This window comes from Gopherus evgoodei, unplaced genomic scaffold, assembly GCF_007399415.2.
Source record: "Gopherus evgoodei ecotype Sinaloan lineage unplaced genomic scaffold, rGopEvg1_v1.p scaffold_31_arrow_ctg1, whole genome shotgun sequence".
NCBI classification, from domain to species: Eukaryota; Metazoa; Chordata; order Testudines; family Testudinidae; genus Gopherus; species Gopherus evgoodei.
This window is the reverse complement of record NW_022059983.1, coordinates 4,941,855-4,965,346: the sequence shown is the minus strand read 5'-3', so window position 1 is coordinate 4,965,346 and position 23,492 is coordinate 4,941,855. Positions and strand designations below refer to the sequence as shown.

The 23,492-nt window shown below is 45.8% G+C and overlaps 1 protein-coding gene across 1 annotated transcript; it reads left to right on the top strand.

The window, feature by feature from the left end:
* Positions 1-551: 551 nt before the first annotated feature.
* Positions 552-20,275, top strand: LOC115640505 (uncharacterized PPE family protein PPE10-like). Its single transcript, XM_030543331.1, has 12 exons — positions 552-691; positions 3,456-3,479; positions 3,930-3,986; positions 5,067-5,090; positions 5,543-5,599; positions 6,702-6,725; positions 7,177-7,233; positions 7,738-7,761; positions 8,207-8,260; positions 10,221-10,250; positions 17,096-17,125; positions 19,983-20,275. The coding sequence occupies exons 1-12, from the start codon at positions 572-574 to the stop codon at positions 19,992-19,994; spliced, it is 513 nt and encodes a 170-aa protein (XP_030399191.1). The 5' UTR covers positions 552-571; the 3' UTR covers positions 19,995-20,275.
* Positions 20,276-23,492: the final 3,217 nt, after the last annotated feature.

Genomic DNA, 23,492 nt, shown 5'->3' with positions numbered 1-23,492 from the left:
AAGCACTCCCAATACTTGAATTGTCCCTTCACAACATGTTGGCCAAACCTCCCTTATGTATACCCTAGAGCAAACACTACAAATACAAGCATGGAGCCAACACTCCTAACTTCAGAAACAAAAACGATACATACCTACAAATAGGAAGAATATAGTCAGTAGATCATAACCTTTGCAAAGTTGTACCACTTCAGTTATATCAACACGAAGTGCCTGGGTGCCTTAAAAACCTACCTCCCATTTTCAGATGTCTGCTCCAGGCCAACGACCACTGGGGTTGTGACTTGTTTCCTACGGCCTGACCTAGCTCAGCCTCTTTTGAGTCACAAAAACCTGAGATTGCTGCAGAGTGAAAAAGTGAGTATGAAAATCTGGGCTACAGAAGGATGTGATGGAGGAAAGGGTATGAGGATGTGATAAGAAGGAGGAATGGGAGGGTCTAGAGGAGGAGAAGGAAGCAATTGGCTCTCACTGCAATCATGTTATCAGGGCTTCGAACAACGAAGTGTGCAGTGCCCAGCCCAGCATACAATATAAATACAGTGCTCAGCCTTGCCATCTCCCACAGAGCATGCCAGACCAGAAACAACTCCGCAACAGAGTGAGTAAAGACGCAAAGATGAAGGTGTTGTACGTGGCCACTTTCCTCATCGGGCTCCTCTCCCTGGAGAGCACCAGAGCAGCTCCGTTGGTGAGATGATGTACCTATTATTTATATTACAGTAGCACTTAGAGAGTCCATCTAAAATCAGGACCCCATTTTGCTGGGCGCTGCCCTGACACAGGAGAGACAGTCCCTGCCCACACTCTGGTGAGGATTTATTCTGCTGGGTGTTCAACAGACAGAGAGCGAGGGACAAACGTGGACCCAACTGGAATCAAGGCCCCTTATGCCGGGTGCTGCAGAGACACACCATGAGAGTAGCATTGCAAAACTGGCCCATGTAAGAGGCAGGATACCAGACTAGAGGGGCCCATTCCTGTTTCAGCCTCGGCAGTATATCAGGCTACGCTGGCCCATCGGTCTCATCTAGAGCAACAGTTCTTAAATTACTGCATGACGTGACCTCTGGTAGCCTGGTGGGGGCTGAACAGCATGCACTCCTAACTTTTCTTTCTCTTGTTAAAGAAAAACCAGTTGCGGTCTGTGGTGAGTATCAGCTGTCCTCTTTGCTATCAGAGTTTCTTGCTTTGCCTCAGCAGTATCCTACATCGCTGCTCACTAACAGCACAACCATATTCTGGGAAAACCTTCTAGGCAACTGCCTTCCTGCCCTGCTTTATCCATTAATCTGGTTTGGTGAAACAAATTATGCTGCCTTGGGATGTCTGGGGTTTTTTTCGGAAGATCATCTCTAGATTTCCAGGAGTGGATGGAATGATGTTGGGAGCAGGGCCAAGCTGTTGTAAATGCCCCATAGACCTATTGGAGTCAATGTGACCAGCTCCCCCAGATGATATAAATTGTCTGTAGCTCCATTTGGTCAATGGATAATCAGGAGGGGGCCTCTAGAAGTTACCATAAAACACATAGAATCATAGAATATCAGGGTTGGAAGGGACCTCAGGAGGTATCTAGTCCAACCCCCTGCTCAAAAGCAGGACCAATTCCCAACTAAATCATCCCAGCCAGGACTTTGTCAAGCCTGACCTTAAAAATCTCTAAGGAAGGAGATTCCACCACCTCCCTAGTTAACCCATTTCAGTGCTTCACCACTCTCTGAGTGAAAAAGTTTTTCCTAATATCCAACCTAAACCTCCCCACTGCAACTTGAGACCATTACTCCTTGTTCTGTCATCAGGTACCACTGAGAACAGTCTAGATTCATCCTCTTTGGAACCCCCTTTCAGGTAGTTGAAAGCAGCTATCAAATCCCCCCCTCATTCTTCTCTTCTGCAGACTAAACAATCCCAGTTCCCTCAGCCTCTCCTCATAAGTCATGTGCTACAGGCCCCTGATCATTTTTGTTGCCCTCCGCTGGACTCGTTCCAATTTTTTCATCTCCTTCTTGTAGTGTGGGGCCCAAAACTGGACACAGTACTCCAGATGAGGCCTCACCAATGTCAAATAGAGGGGAATGATCACATCTCTCGATCTGCTGGCAACGCCCCTACTTATACAGCCCAAAATGCCGTTAGCCTTCTTGGCAACAAGGGCACACAGTTGACTCATATCCAGCTTCTCATCCACTGTAACCCCTAGGTCCTTTTCTGCAGAACTGCTTTCTAGCTATTCGGTCCCTAGTGCGTAACAGTGAATGGGATTCTTCCGTCCTAAGTGCAGGGCTCTGCACTTGTCCTTGTTGAACCTCATCAGGTTTCTTTTGGCCCAGTCCTCTAATTTGTCTAGGTCCCTCAGTATCCTATACCTACCCTCCAGTGTATCTACTACTCCTCCAAGTTTAGTGTCATCTGCAAACTTGCTGAGAGTGCAGTCCACACCATCCTCCAGATCATTAATGAAGATATTGAACAAAACCAGCCCCAGGACTGACCCTTGGGGCACTCCACTTGAAACTGTCTGCCAACTAGACATGGAGCCATTGATCACTACATGTTGAGCCCGACGATCTAGTCAGCTTTCTATCCACCTTACAGTCCAATCATCCAGCCCATACTTCTTTAATTTGCTGGCAAGAATACTGTGGGAGACCGTATAAAAAGCTTGCTAAAGTCAAAGAATAATACATCCACTGCTTTCCCCTCATCCACAGACCCAGTTATCTCCTCATAGAAGGCGATTAGATTAGTCAGTCATGACTTGCCCTTGGTGAATCCATGCTGACTGTTCCTGATCACTATCCCAAGAGTTTGGAGATACATGTTCATACCCACTGGGCACCTCACGAGAATTTCCCATGACTTCATGGGAAGATGATTTCTTCTACAAGTTCACTGGAGAGGCATGAAGTATCCCACAGTTCCTTTGGGTACCCACTAAATATCTCACAAGAGATCCTTCCAAAATTCCACGGAATGCACTGCTCTTGCCAACAGTCCTAGGAACTCAGGGTCAATTGTGTCCTGTCAAGGATACCTAGATTAACTCATTCCCTATTAGATTAATTTTGCCTCATGTCATCTGAGTGGGAATAACACGTGGCTTGTCTCTTGCAGAAGAAAAGAGGAGACTCAGATAAGAAATGAATAAGAAATGTACTTAGCTGTGAGGGGATCTAAGCATAGCATAAGAGTTAAAGTGCTAGATTAGCACCAAGGAGATATTATCTCTGTCTATAGCATTCATGAGGTTAGCAGTGGAATACAGGGCCTTTTAGGAGATAAGATTGGGGGGGGGGTCATTCCTCTGCTCCAGCTGGGGGAGGGACATCAGGGTAGATTGGCCTATTGGTCTAATCAGGTGTGGCTATTCTGAAGTCACTAGATGGTACAACGTCTGCTACCCTGGCGGGGAACTGAACAGTGTGCATTCCTAACTTCTCTTTCTGTTGTAGAAAAAAAACCAATTCTGGTCAGTGGTGAGTATCAGCAGTTATCTTTCCTATTGGACTAACACGCTTTGACTCAATAGCATTCTGTGTTGCTGCTCACTAACAGCCCAGCGCTTTGCTGGCAAAGCTCCCCACGCAACTGCGATCCTGAACCTTTTTATCCCATCAATCCAGCCTGGTATAACCAATTTACAGGCTTGGAATGTCAGAGCTTTACCAAGGATTCTCTCTTAGTTTCCACCAGTGGACGAGAATAATGTTGGGGTAGATCCTCAGTTCATGTAAATTTGCTGTTGTTTCATAGGAATCAACTGGTCCAGGTTCCCAGTGGTGTAAATTGTCCAGAGAAGCACTGGAATCAATACACCACATCCCCAGAAAATATAAATTCTTCATGGCCCACTGAGTTGATGGACTATCTGTTAGAGCCCTATAGGTGTTACACAATAAACATAATAAACATTCCCCATCTTTCAGGGCTCCGGTAGCATAAAGACTGGCAACGTGGGCAACGACAGCTTTAATGACAACAGCGTAAGTAGCAGAGATTCCCTCTCCATGCTATGTAGCTTCACATACAACAGTGAATGGACCCCGTTTCAGCTAGTTTGATGTCTGGTAACGTTTGTCTTCAAGGAGCATTGGCTGCATTTGCCCATGTTGCGAAGGCAGCATGGAAAGTCCTCCCACTCCACAGTGCTTATGAAAATCACCAGAGCCTGATACCAGGTTGACCTCCCTCTCCCACAGTACCTGTGTTAATAATGACAGATGCCAGATGAGGCTTTTTGATATCACTCAGAAGGCACTACTTCTGGGAGTTACCGCAGGTATGCACATATTTGGGATGCTAATATGAGATTGTCAGGTTTGATGGAACGTTGTCCTCACCACAATTCCTTTGGGCACCCATGAAATATCTTGCAAGAGGGTCTTTGACATCACCCACAATGCATTGCACCTGGGAGATATCCCAAGAGTTCTGGGATACCTCCCCATCCCAATTCGGGGTCTCATGGGAATTTCCCATGACTTCATGGGAGAATGATCTCTTCTCCTGCAAGTTCACTGGAGAGGCATGAAGTATCCCACAATTCCTTTGGGCACCCACTAAATGTCTCAGAAGAGATCCTTCTGAAATCACATGGACTGCAGTGCTCTTGGCAACAGTCCTAGAAACTCATGGTAAATTGTGTTCTATCACAGCTACCTAAGATGACTCCTTTGTTATTAAATTTGCCTCATGTCATCTGACTCAGAATAACATGTTTGTTTCTTGGGGAATAAAGGAGACCTAGATATCTATGAATAAGAAATGTACTTAGCTGTGAGGGGATCTAAGCATAGCATAAGAGTAAAAGTGCTAAATTAGCACCAAGGAGATATTATCTCTCTCTATAGCATTGATGAGGTCAGCACTGGAAAACTGGGCCTTTTAGGAGATAGGTCTCCAGGTGCTCATTCCTCTACTCCAGCCCTGGGAGGGACATCAGGGTAGACTGGCCTACTGGTCTGATCTGGTGTGGCTATTCTGAAGTTACTAGCTGGCACCACCTCTGCTACACTGGTGGAGAGTTGAACAGTGTGCATTCTCAACTTCTCTTTCTGTTGTAGAAAAATAACCTATTCTCGGCAGTGGTGAGTATAAGCAGTTATTTTTCCTATTGGACTATCATGCTTTGCCTCAATAATATTCTGTATCACTCCTCACTAACAGCCCAACCCTTTTCTGGCAAAGCTCCCTACACAATTGCCATCCTGAACACTTTTATCCCATCAGTAAGGCTTCGTATAACAAATTTACAGTCTTGGGACGTCAAAGGTTTACCAAGGATTATCTCTTGATTTCCTCCAGTGGCTGAGAATGATGTTGGGGCAGATCCCAAGTTCAAGTAAATTTGCCGATGCCTCATAGAAATCAATAGGGCCAGGTTCCCACTGGTGTAAATTGTCCACAGAAGCACTGGAATTATTATATCACATCCCCAGATACTATAAATTGTCCATGGCTCCACTGGGTTGATGGAATATCTGTTCAAGCCCTACAGGTGTTACCACAATACACATAATAAACATTCACCATCTTGCAGGGCTCCTGTAGGATAAAGATCGGTAATGTGGGTGATGGCAGTTTTGACAACAACAATGTAAGTACCAGAGATTACCTCTCCATGCTATGCAGTTTTACACACAACAGCGAATGGACCCTTTTTAAGCTACTTTGATGTCTGGTAACGTTTGCCTGCGAGGAGCATAGGCTGCGTTTGTCCATGTTGCAAAGGCAGCATGGAAACTCCTCCCACTCCACAGGGCGTATAAATATCTCCAGAGGCTTATAGGCGGTTGACCTCATCTCCCACAGTCTTCAGGGTAACAGTCAAGCATGCCAGAAGAAGCTTTCTGATATCACTCAGAAGGCACTTCTGCTGGGAGATTCATCAGAGGGTCCCCAAGAGAACACATATTTTGAAGGCTTATGTGAGATTGTCAGGGTTGATACAAGATTGTCCTCTCCACAATTTATTTGGGCACCCATGGAATATCTTGAAAGAGGGTCTTTGACATCACCCACAATGCACTGTACCTGGGAAATATCCCAAGAGTTTTTGCAATCATGCCTAGCCCCATTGGGGACCTCATGAGAATTTCCCATGCCCTCATGGGAAGATGATCTCTTCTTCTACAAGTCCAGTGGACAAGTATGAAGTGTCCCACAGTTCCTTTGGGCACCCACTAAATATCTCACAAGAGATCCTTCCGAAATCACATGGAATGCACTGATCTTGGCAACAGCCCTAGGAACTCAGGGTCAATTGTGTTCTGTCAAGGATACCTAGGTTGAATCCTTTGCTATTAGATTAATTTTGCCTCCTGTCATCTGAGTGGGAATAACCCAAGGACTTGTTTCTTGCAGAACAAAAGAGGAGACCCAGATATCTATGAATAAGAAACCTACTTAGCTGTGTGGGGATCTCAGCATAGTATAATAGCTGAAGTGTTAGAGGAGCACCAAGGAGATATTACCTATGTCTACGGCATTGATGAGGCCAGCACTGGAATGCAAGGCCTTTTAGAAGTTAGGACTAGTGTTGCTCATTCCACTCTTCCAGCCCGGGGAGGGTCATCAGGGTAGATTGGCCTATTGGTCTGATCTGGTGTGGCTATTCTGAAAGTACTACATGGTATAACCTCTGCTACCTTGCTGGGGAATTGAACAGTATGCATTCCTAACTTATCTTTCTGTTGTAGAAAAACAACCAATTCTGGTCAGTGGTGAGTATCCATAGTTATCTTTGCTATCAGACTATCATGCTTTGTCACAATAGTATTCTATATCGCTACTCACTAACAGCCCAATCCTTTGCTGGCTAAAATCTCTATGAATTGCTGTCCTGAACCCTTCTATCCCACCAGCCAAGCTTTGTATAACAAATTTACTGCCTTGGAATGTCAGAACTTTTCCAAGGATTATCTCTTGGTTTCTGAAAGATGATGAGAATGATGTTAGGGCAGATCCCCAGTTCATGTAAATTTGCTGCAGTTTCATAGGAATAAACGGGGCCAAATTTCCACTGGTGTAAATTGTCCAGAGAAGCGCTGGAATCACCATGCAACATCCCCAGATTCTACAAATTGTCCATGGCCCCACTGAGTTGATGGAATATCCATTAGAGCCCTATAGGTGTTACTACAATAAATATAAGAAACATTCCCCATCTTGCAGGGCTCTGGTAGCGTACAGATCGGAAATGTGGGCAATGGCAGATTAAACGACAACAACGTAAGTAGCAGAGATTACTTCTCCATGTGATGTAGCATCACACACAACTGTCCAAGGAACTGAGGGGAAATTGTGTCCTATTACAGTTACCTTGACTGACTCCTTTGCTATTAGAATAAATTTGCATCACGTCATCTGCGTGGGATTAACATGTGTCTTGTTTCTTGTGGAACAATAAAGAAGACTCAGATATCTGTGAATAAGAAACCTACTTAGCTGTAAGGGGATCTAAGTATAGCATAAGAGTTAAAAATGTTCAAGTAGCAGGAAGGAAATATTACCTTTGTCTATCACATTGATGAGGCCAGCACTGGAATACTGGGCCTTTTTGGGAGATAGGACTAGGGGCACCCATTCTTGTGTTCCAGCCCAGGGAGGATCAGGCAAGATTGGCCTCTTGGTCTGATCTGGCATGGCTATTCTGAAAGTACTACATGGTACAACCTCTGCTACCTTGCTTAGGAATTGAACAGTGTGCATTCCTAACTTCTATTTCTGTTGCAGCAAAACAAACAATTCTGGGCTGTGGTGAGTAGCAGCAGTTATCTTTCCTATCGGACTATTATGCTTTGCCTCAATAAATTCTGTATCGCTGCTCATTAACAGCCCAACCCTTTGTTAGCAAAGCCCTCTACACAACTGCCATCTTGAACCCTTTTATGTCATCAGTCGGGCTGGGTATAACAGATTTGAAATCTTGAGATGTCAGAGCTTTACCAAGGTTTATCTCTTGGTTTCCACCAGTGGATGAGAATGATGTTGGGTCCAGATCCCCAGTTCATGTTAATTTGTCGTAGCGAATCAACGGGTCTAGGTTCCCACTGGTGTAAATTGTCTAGAGAAGCACTGGAATCAATACACCCCATCCTGAGATTCTGTAAATTGTTCATGGCCCCTAAGGGTAGATAGAATATCCATTGGAGCCCTATAGCTGTTACCACAATACATATAATAAATATTCCCCATCTTGCAGTGCTCCGGTAGCGTAAACTCCGGCAACGTGAGCGATGGCATCTTTGACATCAGCGTAAGTACCAGAGCTTACCTCTCTATGCCACGTAGCTTCACACAAATCAGGTGAACGGATCCTGTTTCAGCTAGTTTGATGTGTGTCAACATTTGCACGCAAGGAACATTGGCTGTGTTTTTCCATGTTACAAAGGGAGCATGAAAAGTCCTCCCGTTCCACAGGGTTTATCAAAATCTCCAGAGGCTTATAGCAGATTGACCTCCTCTTCCACAGTCCGCAGGGTAGTAATGAGAGATGCCAGAAGAGGCTTTTTGATAATACTCAGAAGGCACTTCTGCTAGGAGTTACCTCAGAGGATCCTCAGGTGAGCACATAATCAGAACAACCCATAAACTGCACCTCAGTCTTGCTTCTCCAAAGGACACGGGTAAAGGGACACATTTATAAAAGGGCTTAGAATAAAATAAGCTATATTGAGCTCCAACCCCTTCCATTGGTTTGCCACCCTCATCCACCCCTCTGGCCTACCTCTGACTATCACCATCTATCCTTCCCATGAGACACTGAATCTTTTCCCCAAAAGACATTAAGGCTGCAATTTCTCAAAGTAGTTAGTGGATCTGGACCCCTACTTCACAGCCCCTTTGAAAATCACTGCAATAGAACAATGTGTTTTGCAAACAGATGGGTGCAGGGCTGCTCTTTTGGATTATTTTAATAGGAGCAATATCAAACACTATCAGAAATACATGTGGTAGCTGCTTCCTGAACCCCCTTCCTGAAGCGTAGGATGCTAGATGACCGTGAATGCAGAAGCAGTGCTCTCATACTACTTTTTAAGTAGCCACAACAAAATTTTGCCGGAAAAGCTGAGGTCCATCATAAAAATGTAAAGAAAATGCAGATGTGATTCACACTTAGGGTGACCAGATGTCCCGATTTTATAGGGACAGTCCCAATACTTAGGGCCGAAGACAACAGAACAGCAGCAGTTTACACCAGAATAGAATTGGGCCCACTTGAAAAAGAGTTTCCTAACATGGCAGATAACGAAGCATGCAAGTGGGGACATCTATGAGATATTTCAGTACAGGGTGTCATAGGGGGATATCCCAGACGGGGGTGTCAGAGTTAATCCAGGTGTTCTTTGCAGTGTCAGTTCTCCCATTACCCAAGTAGCCAGTTTGTTGGGCTTCTGTAGGCTCTCTTCTTTACAACCATGATAAGAACCACTTCCCAGCGGAGTCAGACACACTGGCAGCTACGATTTCACTGGAAATCCTCATTCTGCACATCTGGACATCACAGACAATCATATACATGGTCTCAACTACACCAGGGAGCAGCTCCCCAGAAGATGTAAATTGGTCACGCGCCACTAAAGTCAATTGAGAAATGTCAGTTTACATCAGACTAGAATAAACCCCATTTGAAAAAAGGGGTTTCCTAACATAGAAGCTAGTGAAGCAGGCGGAGATGTAGAAGATATTTTAATAGAAAGGACAGTGGAAATCAACCAGGAAGCTGGGAAATTTCCCATCCCAGGAGCTGCTTGGCTGAGCCACTGTCATAAAACCAGCACCATTTCAATGATATTGGAGAAAGAGCAGCACTAAATAACTCCTGCCTTTGTCTGCCTAGTGGTTTGGGGGCACATTGAGCCCTGCTGGTGGTGCTCTCCAAAGACAGTTGACTCAGAGTTTGAAAAGTGATTCTGGTGCATTTGGCTGTGACCGATCAGACTAAATGAAGGAAGGCAAAGAGAAGAAAGAAAGGCACAGAGAGGAGAAGCAACACATCTAAAGTTACTGGGAAAGTCAGCAGCAGAGCCCAGAACAGATCCCCGAGCTCATCTCCCAGCCCAGCTCCCTTTTTACCAGACCACACTGGCTCCCATTTCCCAACCAGCAGCCGTTTGAGTCCAGTTCCTTTCAGGACATCATTTTCATTTTACCGCTCCCAGAGAAAGAGCAGCAACAAGTAATTAAGGTTTTAGTAACTTATTTTTTTCCTGTAGGTTGATGGAAGACTGGGAGGAGGCATGTCTGTGAGTATTCATAATTTACTCTCCTTTGGAGCTTTTACATTAGCCTAGTACCTGTAAATCAGATTTTAAATCAGATTAAACATAGGAAGGCCATTGGCCTCCAGAGGTGGGCTCAGAGGTTAGGCTAGCTGAGAGAGCCCGGGGAGTCCAAAAAGAAGAAGCACAATCTATTTAGTTTACAACAGAGACAGTTAAGAGGTGACTTAATCCTGGTATACACGTATCTGCAGGGGGAAAAGATTTCTGATGGGAGATGGCTCTTTAATCAAACAAAGGAAGATGAGATTCAATAATCTAAAACTGAAGCAAGCTAGATAAGTTGAATCAAGAAATCAGGTGCAAATGTTAACAGTATTTATTAACCACTGGAACAATTATTCTAGGAGGTGGCGGAATCTCTGACTATGTCTACATTAGAGAGCTTACAGCGGCACAGCTGTACCGATGCAGCTGTGCCACTGTAAGATCTCTCGTGTAGCCGTTCTATGCCAACAGGAGAGAGCTGTCTCACTGATGTAATTAAATCACCCTCAATGAGCGGCGGTAGTAATGTCAGTGGGAGAAGCTCCCTGAAAATCTTTAAATCTAGATGGAACACCTTTTTTTAAAGTATGCACTAAATAAAACAGAAGTTATGGTCTGGATGCAGCAAACACTGGGTGAGAGTCTGTGCTCCGTTATGCAGGAAGTCAGTCTAGATGATTCCAATGACCCCTTCTGGCCTTAAGATCTAGGACAGGGGTCGGCAACCTTTCAGAAGTGGTGTGCCAAGTCTTCATTTATTCACTCTAATTTAAGGTTTCGCAGGCCAGCAATACATTTTAATGTTTGTAGAAGGTCTCTTTCTATAATTATAGAATATAGAACTAAACCATTGTTGTATGTAAAGTAAATAAGGTTTTTAAAATGTTTAAGAAGCTTCATTTAAAATTAAATTAAAATGCAGAGCCCCCAGGACCGGTGGCCAGGACCCAAGCAGTGTGAGTGCCACTGAAAATCAGCTTGTGTGCCACCTTCGGCACATGTGCCATAGGTTGCCTACCCCTGATCTAGGACTATTATTTCTCACCATGGGATGTCAGATTAAATAAAAGAGATCTAGTTCTCATAGATTCTAGCACTTAATTCTGATGGGAAGAATAATGGGAAGGTGGAATGTTTCTAAAACCAAAGTTTCCTGCCTGCACTGGGAGGAAATTAGCTTTGTTTGGATGATAATGCAGAAAGAGCAGGATCACTTCATTCTGGCTTGATTTCCTGTCAGATAGTAGGGATATCCTTAGTGCCCTGCCAGTGATTATTAAGAAATTACTTCGCTGTCAGGAATATTATATTATCGTGCTGTCTCTAAGAAGCCCAAATCTTGAACCCAGTGTTTGGCTAGAGTAACCTGGGCAGTCAGTTATTATCTGTATGACAGTACTGCCTGTACAGCTCTCCTGACTCATGATCCACTGACCTAGCCACTGAACGACACTGCCCCCGAGGAGTGCTGGGTGCATAACTGCTCACTGTGTTTTTCAAAATCTCCTCCTAGCCTATGCGAGAGTCCAGGAAAGACCCTCATCTCTCCTCAGGAGAAATAAGGTTCAATAAAAGAGCTTCTGTCATAAACAGATAAGTAAGAGTTAATAGAACAGAAGTACTTCATGTCTCTTTTGCCTGTAAAGGGTTAACAAGATCAGTGAGCCTGGTTGTCACCTGACCAGAGGACCAATCAGGGGACAGGATACTTTCAAATCTTGAGGGAGGGAAGTTTTTGTGTGTGCTGTTAGTGTTTGGTTGTTGTTCTCTCTGGGGGCTCAGAGGACCAGACATGCAACTAGGTTTCTCTCCAATCTCTCCGATACAGGCTCTTATAAGGTTAGAATAGTAAGTACTAGGTAGATAAGGTGAGTTAGGTTTATGGTTGTTTTCTTTATTTGCAAATGTGTATTTGGCTGGGAGGAGTTCAAATTGGTATTTTGCTGAAAAGTTTTTAATTTGTACTTGTATACTTAGGCTGGGAGGGTATTCCCAGTGTGTAAAACTGAAAGACCCTGTAACATATTCCATCTTAAATTTACAAAGATAATTTTTACTGTTTTTCTTTCTTTAATTAAAAGCTTTTCTTGTTTAAGAACCGGATTGTTTTTTAATTCTGATGAGACCCCAAGGGACTGGATCTGGATCCACCAGGGAATTGGTGGGGAGAAAGGAGGGAAGGGGGAGAGAGAGGCTAAATTCTCTCTGTGTTAGGATTACTTTCTCTCTCAGGGAGAGTCTGGGAGGGGAGAGAGAAGGAGGGGGGAAGGTGGATTTTCCTCTGTTTCAAGATTCAAGGAGTTTAAATCACAGTGATCTTCCAAGGGTAACCCAGGGAAGGGAAGCCTGGGAGAGGCAACGGTGACAAAAAGGGTTTACTTTCCTTGTGTTAAGATCCAGAGGGACTGGGTCTTGGGGGTCCCCGGGCAAGGTTTTGGGGCGACCAGAGTGTACTAGGCACTGGAATTCCTAGTTGGTGGCAGCGCTACAAGTACTAAGCTGGTAATTGAGCTTAGAGGAATTCATGCTGGTACCCCATCTTTTGGAAGCTAAGGCTCAGAGTGGGGAATTATACCATGGCAGCTTCTAAATTCATCTTTTTCTTCTAGTTTTAAAAATAGCCCAGAGAATGTTATTGGTTTCTTGACTGAAAAAGGGAACCATCCAGTTTTGGTTTTCAAAAACATTTTGAGAGTTTCAGTAAAAATATTTAGTTTTGGAAAACCAAAAACAACATTTTTCACCTAATTTTTTTAGATTCTTAATTTTTCATCTAAAATTTTTTTCTAAAAAACCTTGGCTGAAAAACAACTTTTAAGTTGAAAAAATATTTTGATGAAAAAATTTCAACCAGCTCTAGTGAACCAAACATATTTTTTGGTCAATATGAAAAGTTTCATGGAAAAATTTGTGTCTTCCAATTTCTTCTGATTTTAACACAAAGAATGAAAACCAAAACACGGCGAAAGCTTTGGTTTTAGATGTCCCGCCCTTGTCAGTGGAAAAGTAAAGGGGGAAAATTTTCAGTTTTTTATTAAAAAAACAGAGTTCCAAAAAAATTTTCATAAATGCTGAAATTCACCATTATTTTTTAATTTCTAAAAACAAACAACATTTTCCGAGCACCTCCAGAAAAAAGGAAATAATGGGTGAAACGAAAAGGGGGAGTGAGAATCATAAATGAAAAATCTGCAAACAATTTTCATTTCTGAGTTTGTCCAAAGAATGAAAAAAATTGAAAAAACAATGGACAATATATTTATAAAAATTAATTTGGAAAAATTTCAACCAGCTCTAGTTCTTATTTTGAAGACTAGGGAAACTGCCAAACTCTACAGGTTAATCCCAGCACTGGGAGAGAATGGCAGTGGGAATATTGACTATCTGAGGCCTTATCTACATACAGACTTCTGCTGGCATAGCGGTGTTGGTCTGAGGTGTGAAGATGTTTGATCTCTGACCGACACGGATGTGCTGGCAAAAGCCCCCAGACACAGTTATAGCAGCAAAACTCTGCTTGTGCCCATACATTTAGTTCAGAATGCACTGGAGTAACCTACAATTACAAAAGCGCGCTAGTGCACTGGGATAGCTACACTGACAGGGTGCTCCTAGTGTGGCCATGGTGGGGTTATGCTATTGACAGTGGGAGGGAAATAGCTATAGTTTGATGATACTGGAGAAAGCGTAGCATCAAGTAACTCCTAGCTTTTTCGTTGCAGGCTGTGGGGGGCATAGATAGGAGAGTTCCTGGGGTGAGCGTTCCAAATTTGATTTGCTGTCAGGCTATCTTATATTACCACAGGACCTTTTAGCATGCCCAAATCCCGAGCCAGTGATAAGTTGGAACAGTCTGGACAGATGTGGAAGGATTGGGGCAAAAGACAAAGGATGGTTTTCTAAATCCTAAAGGGGAGTGTCAGCAGTGGTGCAGATAAGCCAGTACGGTCAGGTACACCGTACCAGTAAGACAGTTTTTGCCAGTACACCGTACTGGAAAGACATTTTCAGAACCGCAGGGCTCTCCCGGGAACCACAGTGGTGAAAGGAGGGCCATGGGGCCACCACTCCCAGGACATCTTCCCCAGGGTCCTGGGTGCAGGGACGGCCAGGGACTCTGTATGCTGTCCCCAGCATGAGTGCCAGCTCTGCAGCTCCCACTGGCCGGGAACCATGGCCAATGGGAGCTGCAGGGGCGGCGCCTGCAGGTGGAGGTAGCAGCAGGGCACAGAGCCGCCTGCCTTACCACACCTCCGCCTAGTACCCAGAGGGAAATGTCGCTGCTTCTGGGGAGCCGCCCGAGGTAAGCGCCGCCTGGATCCCACACCCCCTCCCACAACCAAACCCCCAACCCCAGCTCTGAACCTGAACCTTGCAGTGGGGTCTGCAGCTTTTTTTTGGAAAAGATTCGGCTTTGATTGAACATCCATTTTTCAACTGAAATCTTATTTTGATGACAAAATTTCTATCAGCTTTAGTCAACCAAAAATTTTTTTTTGTTCAAAATGAAGATTTTCATGGGAAAAAAATGTTCTTCCAATTTTTTTCTGATTTTTTAATCCAAAAAATCAAAAATAAAAAAAGGAAAGGAGATTTAGTTTTTGATCCGCTGCCCTTCCTTTCTTTCCCTTTTCCCTCCTTTATCAGTGGGAAAGTAAAGGGGGAAATTTTAGTTTTTCCTTAAAAAAAAAAAGTTTAAAAAAAACCTAAAATACGGACACCCACAAATGTATTTATTTATTTTGGATAATTTCACCAAAACCAATCATTATTCAAAAACATCTGCAGAAAAGGGAAATAAGGCATGAAGTGAAAAGAAGGAGCTGGGAAGTATAAATGAAAATCCTGCAAACATTTTTCATGTCTGATTTTGTCCAAAAAGGGAAAAAATTGAAAAACAAGGGGTTTATCAGAATTAATCCAGACATTTTTTGCAGTTTCATTTCTCCTATTATAATAGTAGCTGGTTTGTTACATCTCTGTGGGCCTGTTCTTTATAACCATTTTAAAAACCACTATCCAGTGGAGTCATACATACTGGGAGCTGTGATTCGCTGGGAATCCTGTTCTGCACCTTTGGAGTGGGAATAATAGTATCACCACAGACAGTCATATACATGGACTCAGTTACATGAGGGAGCAGTAAGGAAATCACTAAACTCTGGAAGTTAATCCCAGCACTGAGAAAGAAGGGCAGTGGGAATGCTGCCCCCCACAGAGCTGTCTGGAGACATGTCTACACTACAGACGTCTCCTGGCATAGCAGTGTGGGTCTGAGGCGTGAAGACATTTGGTCCCTAGCTGACATGTTTATGCTGGCAAAAGCCCCTAATGTAGACACAGTTAAACTAGCAAAACTGTTCTTTTGCTTTCATAACTTATGTTTCTCAGGGGGGAATAGAATAAGCTACAGCAACAAAAGTGCACCAGAATAGCTATATTGACAAGGTGCTCCTAGTGTAGCCATGGTGTGGTTCAGCTATGGACAATCTGAGTGATTTAGTTAAATTTTGATGGTACTGGAGAAAGAGGAGAATCAAGTAGCTCTCAGCAATTTCCTTTCAGGCTTCTGGGAGTGTATCCAGAAGCGTCTCTGGGATGAGTATTCAAAGTTGCTTTGTGGTCCAGCTGTCTTACATTATTGCAGTGCCTCTTCTCAAGCCCCAGCGCTGAGCCCAGTGGTCAGCTGGAAGAGCTGAGGCAGATGTGAAAGGATTAAGGCAAAAGACAGAGCAATGGGCTTCTAAATCCAAAAAGGGGGTGTCAGAGTTAATCCAGTATCAGAGGGGTAGCCGTGTTAGTCTGGATCTGTAAAAAGCAACAGAGTCCTGTGGCACCTTATAGACTAACAGACACATTGGAGCATAAGCTTTCATGGGTGAATGCCCACTTCATCAGATGCATGTTAATCCAGGTGTTCTTTGCAATTGCAGTTGCCCCATTATCCAAGTAGCCAGTTTGTTGGTTCTCTGTGGGCTCTGTTCTTTACAGCCATGATAAGAACCACTTCCAGTGGAGTCAGACACACTGGGAGCTGTAATTCAGTGGGAATCCTCTCATTCCACACCTTTGGACTGGGGATAATATCAACATGGACAACCATAGACATGGTCTCATCTACATGAGGGAGCAGTTCCCCGGCAGATGTAAATCAGCCTTGCATCACTGAAGTCAATAGAGAAATACTAGTTTACACCAGAATAAAATTTAGCCCAGGTGAAAAGGGGTTTCCTAACATGGAAGCCAATGAAGAACATGGAGATCTAAGAAGTATTTCAATACAAGAGAGAGTGGAAATTGACCAGATGGCTGGGAAATTTCCCACCCCAGGAGCTGCCTGGCTCAGCCACTGCCATGAAACTAGTCTGATTTCAACGATATCAGAGAAAGAGCAGCACTAAATAACGCATATCTTTTTCCTTCTAACATTTGGGGGCATGTTGAGCCCTGCTGGTGGTGCTCTGTCCATAGATACTCCAGAGGCAGTTGACTCTGAGAGTCTATAAAGTGATTCTGGTGCATTTAACAGTGACCAATAAGACTAAATGAAGGAAGGCCAAGAGAAGAAGAAAGGAAAGCACAGAGAAGGGAAGCGACTCATCTATCACTCGGCAGTTCAACAGCAGAGCCCAAAACAGATCCCTGAACTCTTATCTCCCAGCCCAGCTCCCTTTTTACCCGACCACACTGGCTCCCATTTCCCAACCAGCAGGAGTTTGAGTCCAGTTCCTTTCAGGACATCATTTTCATTTCACTGCTCCCAGAGAAAGAGCAGCAGCAAGTAATTGATGTTTTATCAACTGTTTTCCTTTTTCTTGTAGGCTGATGGAAGCCTTGCAGGCAATGTGTCTGTGAGTATTCAGAATTTACTCTCCTTTGTGCTTTTACATTAGAATTTAGGATTAAATTAAGCAAAGAAAGCCCATTGGCCTCCAGAGGTGAGCTCAGAGGTTAGGCTAGCTGAGAGATCCTGGGAAGTCCAAAGACAAGAAGTGCAATCTATTTAATTTACCACAGAGACAGTTAAGAGGTGACTTGATCCTGGTATACATGTAACTGCAGGGGGGAAGAGATTTCTGATAGGAGATGGCTTTTTAATCAATCAAGGGAAGATGAGATCCAATAATCTAAAATTGAAGCTAGCTAGACAAATTGAATCAAGAAATAAGGTGCAAATTTAAATAGTATTAATTAACCACTGGAACAATTAACCTAGGATGTGATGGAGTCTCTGGTTACATCTACACTAGAGAGTTTAGTTGAGAGGTTAGTTGGAATAGCCTGGACAGATGTGCAAGGATTGGGGCAAAAGACAAAGAAACGGGTTTCTAACTCCCAAAGCTGTGTCAGAATCAATCCAGATGTTTTTACAGTGTCAATTTTTCTATTATACTAGTAGCCATTTTGCGGGGAATCTGGGGTCTGTTCATTATACCTATGTTAAGAACCACTCCCTAGTGCAGTGGTTTTCAAACTTTTTTTCTGGTGACCTACTTGAAGAAAATTATTGATGCCCGCGACCCAACAGAGCTGAGGATGAGCGGTTTGAGATGTGGGAGGGGGCTCTGGGATCAGAAGGGGGTCAGGGTTCTGGGCGGAGAGTACAGGCTCTGGGGTGGAGCCAGGGATGAGGGGTTTGGGGTGCAGGAAGAGGTTCTGGTTTGGGGGGGTTCAGGGCTGGGGCAGGGGTTTGGGACACGGGGTTACCTCTGGCAACCCGTGGTCAGCGGCACAGGCAAGGTGCAAGGCAGGCTTCCCACCTGTCCTGGCAAGTGGACTGCACTGCACACCGGAAGCGGCCAGCAGCAGGTGTGGCTCCTAGGCAGAGGTGTGCAAACAGCTCCAGGCAGTTCTTACCTGCAGGCACCACCCCCAACCCCGGCGCTTATTGGACAGTTCCCAGCCAGTGGGAGTGCAGAGCCGGTGCTCAGGGTAGGGGAAGTGTGCGGAGTCCCGTGGCCCCCCTGCCTAGAAGCCAGGCCCGCTGCTGGCCACTTCCAGGGTGCAGCACGGTGCTAGGCAGCACTGCCGACGGGACTTTTAACCTCCTGGGGACGGTGCTGACCAGAGTAACCCAGTACATTACATGCCATGACCCAATACTGGGTCACTGGTCGAACTTTGAAAAATGCTGCCCTAGTGGGATCATACACACTAGGAGCTGTGATTTGCTGCAAATTCTGCACCTTTGGAGTGAAGAGAATAGTATCACCATGGACAATCATATACATGGTTTCACCTACACTCCTGGTCCACTAACCCAGCCACTAAACGACACTGTCCCCTACAGTGCTGGGTACATAAGTGTCCATTGCGCTTTTGAATCTCCTGCTAACCTAAGTGAGAGTTCAGAAAATATCCTCATCTCTTCTGAGGATGTGTCATAAGACTCAGTAAAACAGCTTCCAGTTCTTCTTTTTCTTCTAGTTTTAAAAATAGACCAGGCCTTTTTTTTCCCTTTGGAAAAAACATTGTTGTTAAATTTTTGAGGTGCTGACTTTCTAATGCGCCAGGGGTTGCTCAACCCTCAGCTTTGCCCCAGTCGCTGCCCAGGACTGGCGCTACAGTTTTTCACGCCCTAGGCGCATGGCCATTTCGCCGCCCCATGTGCCGCTCACGCAGCTCCGGTGGAGCTGCCGCAGCCATCTCTGCGGAGGGTCCGTTGGTCCACAGCTCCGGTGGAGCTGCAGCACCCGTGCCTGTGGGAGGTCCACCGGAGCCGCACGGGACTGTCCACAGCGGACTGTCCACAGGCATGCCTGCGGCCAGGGCTGGCGCTACTATTTAGGCAGCCTAGGCAATCACCTAGGGCGCCAGAATAATTGGTGTGCACCGTTTTGCCGGAGGGGGTGGCAGGCGTCTCCAGTGGAGCTGCCACAGTGGTGCCTGCGGAGAGTCCGGTGCTCCGTGGCTCCGGTGGAGCTGCCACAGTGGTGCCTGTGGATGGTCGGCTGCCCACGCGACTCCGGTGGACCACCTGCAGGCATCACTGCCGCAGCTCCACCGGAGCCACGGAGCACCGGACCCTCCACAGGCACCACTGTGGCAGCTCCAGCGGAGCTGCGGGACCAGCACGCGGGACAGCGAAATTGCCATCCGCCTAGGGCGCTCAAACCCCTAGCGCCGGTCCTGCCTGTGGCAGCTCCACCAGAGCTGCGGACCAACAGACCCTCTGCAGGCATGACTGCGGCAGGTCCACCGGAGTCGCCTGCCGCCCCCCCTGGCAAAATGCTGCCCCCCCAAAATCCTGGCGCCCTAGACGATTGCCTAGTTCGCCTCAATGGAAGCGCCAGCCCTGTCCCTACCCCCATTCGACACCTTCCCCCAAGGCCCCACCCCCACTCTGCCTCTTCCTGCCCCCTCCCTGCCTCTTCCTGCCCCTGCTCCGCCCCACCTCTTGCTGCCCCATTCCACCTCTTCCCCCAAGCGTGCACCACCCTCGCTCCCACCCCCTCACCCCCAGCACCTCCTGCACACTGCTGCACACTGCTGTGGGCAGAGGGGAGGAGCTGATCGGCGGGGCTCTGACTCCCTTTTCCAGTCTATCAATAACACAGTTTGCAAAGGGCACTGATATAAAATGCACCCAGCTGGACAGGAATAGAAAGGGATGGAATTCCTTCAGGATATAGGGGAGGGTACTTGTCTAATTCCCAGTGGATTAGTGGGACCATAATTGCTGTTTGCCATCTCTCCCTGGCCCTGCAGACCCTGGAATGATTAATTAATAAGAGAGACGCTGATGAAACCACATTTGCTGAACACGGCGAGGATGCCTGCCATTACGCTTCCTGTGCTGCTGCCTCTCACCTCTCCTGACCAATCAAATGCCACGAGAATCATCAATCGGACTGATTGGGATTCTAACGGATTACTGTGCTGTTCATTGATTGTGGTGTCTCTCGATGTAACAGAGGGCAAAGAGCTCTGTCCCTCTGTTGCCCTGGGGAATGGCAAGAGCTTTGCAAAAATACAAATAAATGGAACTGCACAAAAAACTTCGGGATTGTTTCTTTTTTAAATGTTTCTCAGTAAATTAATTTGGCTTCCGGACTGGTGCAGGATTTGCTCCATTCTAAGGGCATGTCTACACTTCAGCCCTAAGTTGACCTATGTTAATAATTATAGTGGAGGCTGATGTCCACACTACTCAACTTCTGTCTGTGATGCGTGTTCTCACCAGGAGTGCTTCCACAGACTAAAGAGGGGCAGCGTGGGAGGCTCAGAGCCAAAGCTCTCAGTTCCCTGCAGCTCCTCTCCAGGAGATCACCTGCCTCCTGTCCTCCCTTTCTCTCCCGTCCCTGCTACTGCCAGCTCCCCAGTGGGATCGGGGTCCAGCTGCCCGAGGTTCTTGACTCCCTGAATGGGAAACGGGGAGCCTCCAGGCAGCAGTCTGGCTGGGAGTGGGGAACTGGGGGTAAGCATGCTCAAGACAGGAAACAGCCGATGTAAGTAACACAGTGTTTGCACAGACACTGTGTCACCCTAACTACACCAACAGAAGTGCTGCGCCTCTCGTGGGGTTATGATGTCGCTGTAGTAGGGCCCTTTCATCAGCAGGACAAGGCTGCAGTGTGGACACTGACATAATGAGGTTGAGGTGAACTGCCTCACGTTTAGACCAGGCCCAAGTCCTGTCATTTCTGTTCAGCAATTCTGAACTTTGTGCAGGTGAGGCAGGGGGAACAGGTTGTGCTCTCCAGTATCCTTCCCTCTCCCTCAGTTGGGAAGCACCGAGAAAAAATAAATAATCGAGCAACTCACAAATCCAATCAAGCAGGAAGGAAAAGGGTCTGTAAATGGAGCTCCAGAGCGACAGTTCCCAGGGCAGTGACTGGGAGAACAAGTGGCAATTTTCCTTTCAGGGTAGATGTTCCAGCACATACTCCCCAGAGGTCTGGAGATGTCTCCCTGCACTCCGTAAAACAAATCCTTTCCTGAACAATTACACTCTTTTGGCCTGAACATCACACAGGTATTCGCTGCCATCAAAACAACCCATAAACTGCACCTCAGTTTTGCTTCTTCAAAGGACACAAGTTATGGCACAAACTTATGAGAAGGTTTAATTTGTTCTAAATTGTTTTGGGATTCAGCCCCTTCCACTGGCTTCTCAGCCTCATCCACTCCCTCTCTCTACGCCAGGACCGGCACTATTCATCCTCCACAGGAAAAACAAAATCTTTTCAGAGAAAAAAAAAAGACATTAGGGTGGAATTTTTCAAAGGAGACTAAAGGAGTTAAAGGACCTGGCCACCTAACTTCCTTAGACCAATCTGAAAATCCCAGTCTAAAACAGTAGAACAATATGTTTTGCAAAATACATGGATGCAAGGCTGCTGTTTGGATCATTTCAGGACGGGCTCTGTCGAACACTATTAGGAAAAAAGTGGTAGCTCCTTCCAGAGCCCCTCTCCTCACTCTTCTGGATTGTGACAGAACAAGCAGCAACAGCCACACAACCTGTTAGGAAGCAGTGGCACAGTTCGGATTGAGCACCCCCTCTTGGCCACTCACCAGACTGCTATAGGGAGACCCAGCAGCTACCTTCCATATTTTAAGCCTCCAGAGTCTGAACAGAGCCCAGGCACTGCCCATCTTGAGGTCCCTATGCCTGCTCTTGAGGTGCTAATCCTCTATCTAGCACCCCCTGTTGAGAGTTGCAATGCAGTTCAACCCCCAACCCCCCCATCAGTGGTGCCCCCTTTACTTACGCTGCATCTTAAATACACCTTCTCCCAGAATCCCACTGAACACACAACACAAGCCTTACAATTTAACTCTCTCAGGGGGCCCAAGATAAGATGTAGCACATCACAAGAGTGATTAAAGGATTAAAACGCAGGCCTTATAGTGCAAGACTCAGGGAACTCAATATACTTTGGTTACCAAAGAGAAGGTTAAAGGATGACATAATGACAGATAAGTACCTACAAGGGGAACAAATATTTAACAACGAGCTCTTCAATCTAGCAGAGAAAGGTATAACATGATCCAACGGCTAGAAATTGGCACTAGACAAATTCAGATCGGAAACAAGGCATACATTTTTAATAGTGGAAGTAATTATCCACTGGAACAATTTTTCAAGGGTCATGGTGGATTCTCCATATCAGACAAATTTTAAATCAAGATTGGATATTTTTCTGAGAGATTTGCTTTGGTAATTATTTTGGAGGAGTTTTATGGCATGGGCTATATAGGTGGTCAAACTAGATGATTACAATAGTCCCCTCTGGCCATATATATAACAGACAGACTTGGCATAGGATTCTAACACACTATTGCCCTTTACTTGAGCAGGAAAAATACACAGAGCAAGCAGATTATATAGAAAACCTCCAACATCCTGAACACGATGACCCTCACTCTGGCGCATCCCCATTGTGGGAGTCCTTTGGGGACCATCTGTGTTCAGCTAGGCAGAGTTGCCCCTGCCTTGTCAGGCTCCTGCAGCAGCCCCCCTTGGCTTGATCTGGTGACAACGGCCAAAGACCCCAAACGGATCAGCTCCTGCCTTCCATTCCCCCTGTCAGGTGACTCCTGGATCTGCCTCCTTGAGTGGCAAGTGAGCACTCCCCTGACAAACTGGTTCTCCTAACTGGGAGCCAGTCCACTCTCTAGAATGTTTGTGTTTGAATACAGGCCAATCCCAAATTAACAACACTCTAGGGCAGGGGTCCCCAAACTTTTTGATGAGCCATGGAGGACCATGGTGGTGGACGAGCATCCGCCGAAATTCTGCCAACAAGCAACAACATCAATAGGTGTCGCTGCCGAAATGCTGCCCACAAGCAGTGTCATCCAGAGGCGTCACTGCCGAAATACCGCCGAAAATCAGTGGCATTTCGGCAGCGACGCCTCTGGATGACGCAGCTTGTCGGCAGCATTTCAGTGGATTCTCATCTGCCAGCCAGTACACGGGAGCACTTAGAAGCCCAGGCGGGCACCATGGCGCCAGCGGGCACCATGGCGCCAGCGGGCACCATGGCGCCAGCGGGCACCATGGCGCCAGCGGGCACCACGCTGGGGACCCCTGCTCTACAGCAATGATACTCAGACCGAGGATCAAAAGCTGTAAGTGGCTCTTTATCGTGTCTCCTGCAGCTCTTTGCAGCGCATGATATTAAAACACTGATTTAATTATTAACCAAGCTAAGTTAATAACCAATCAGGATGCTTTTACTATGTTATTAACCAGTTAAGTTATTAACTTAT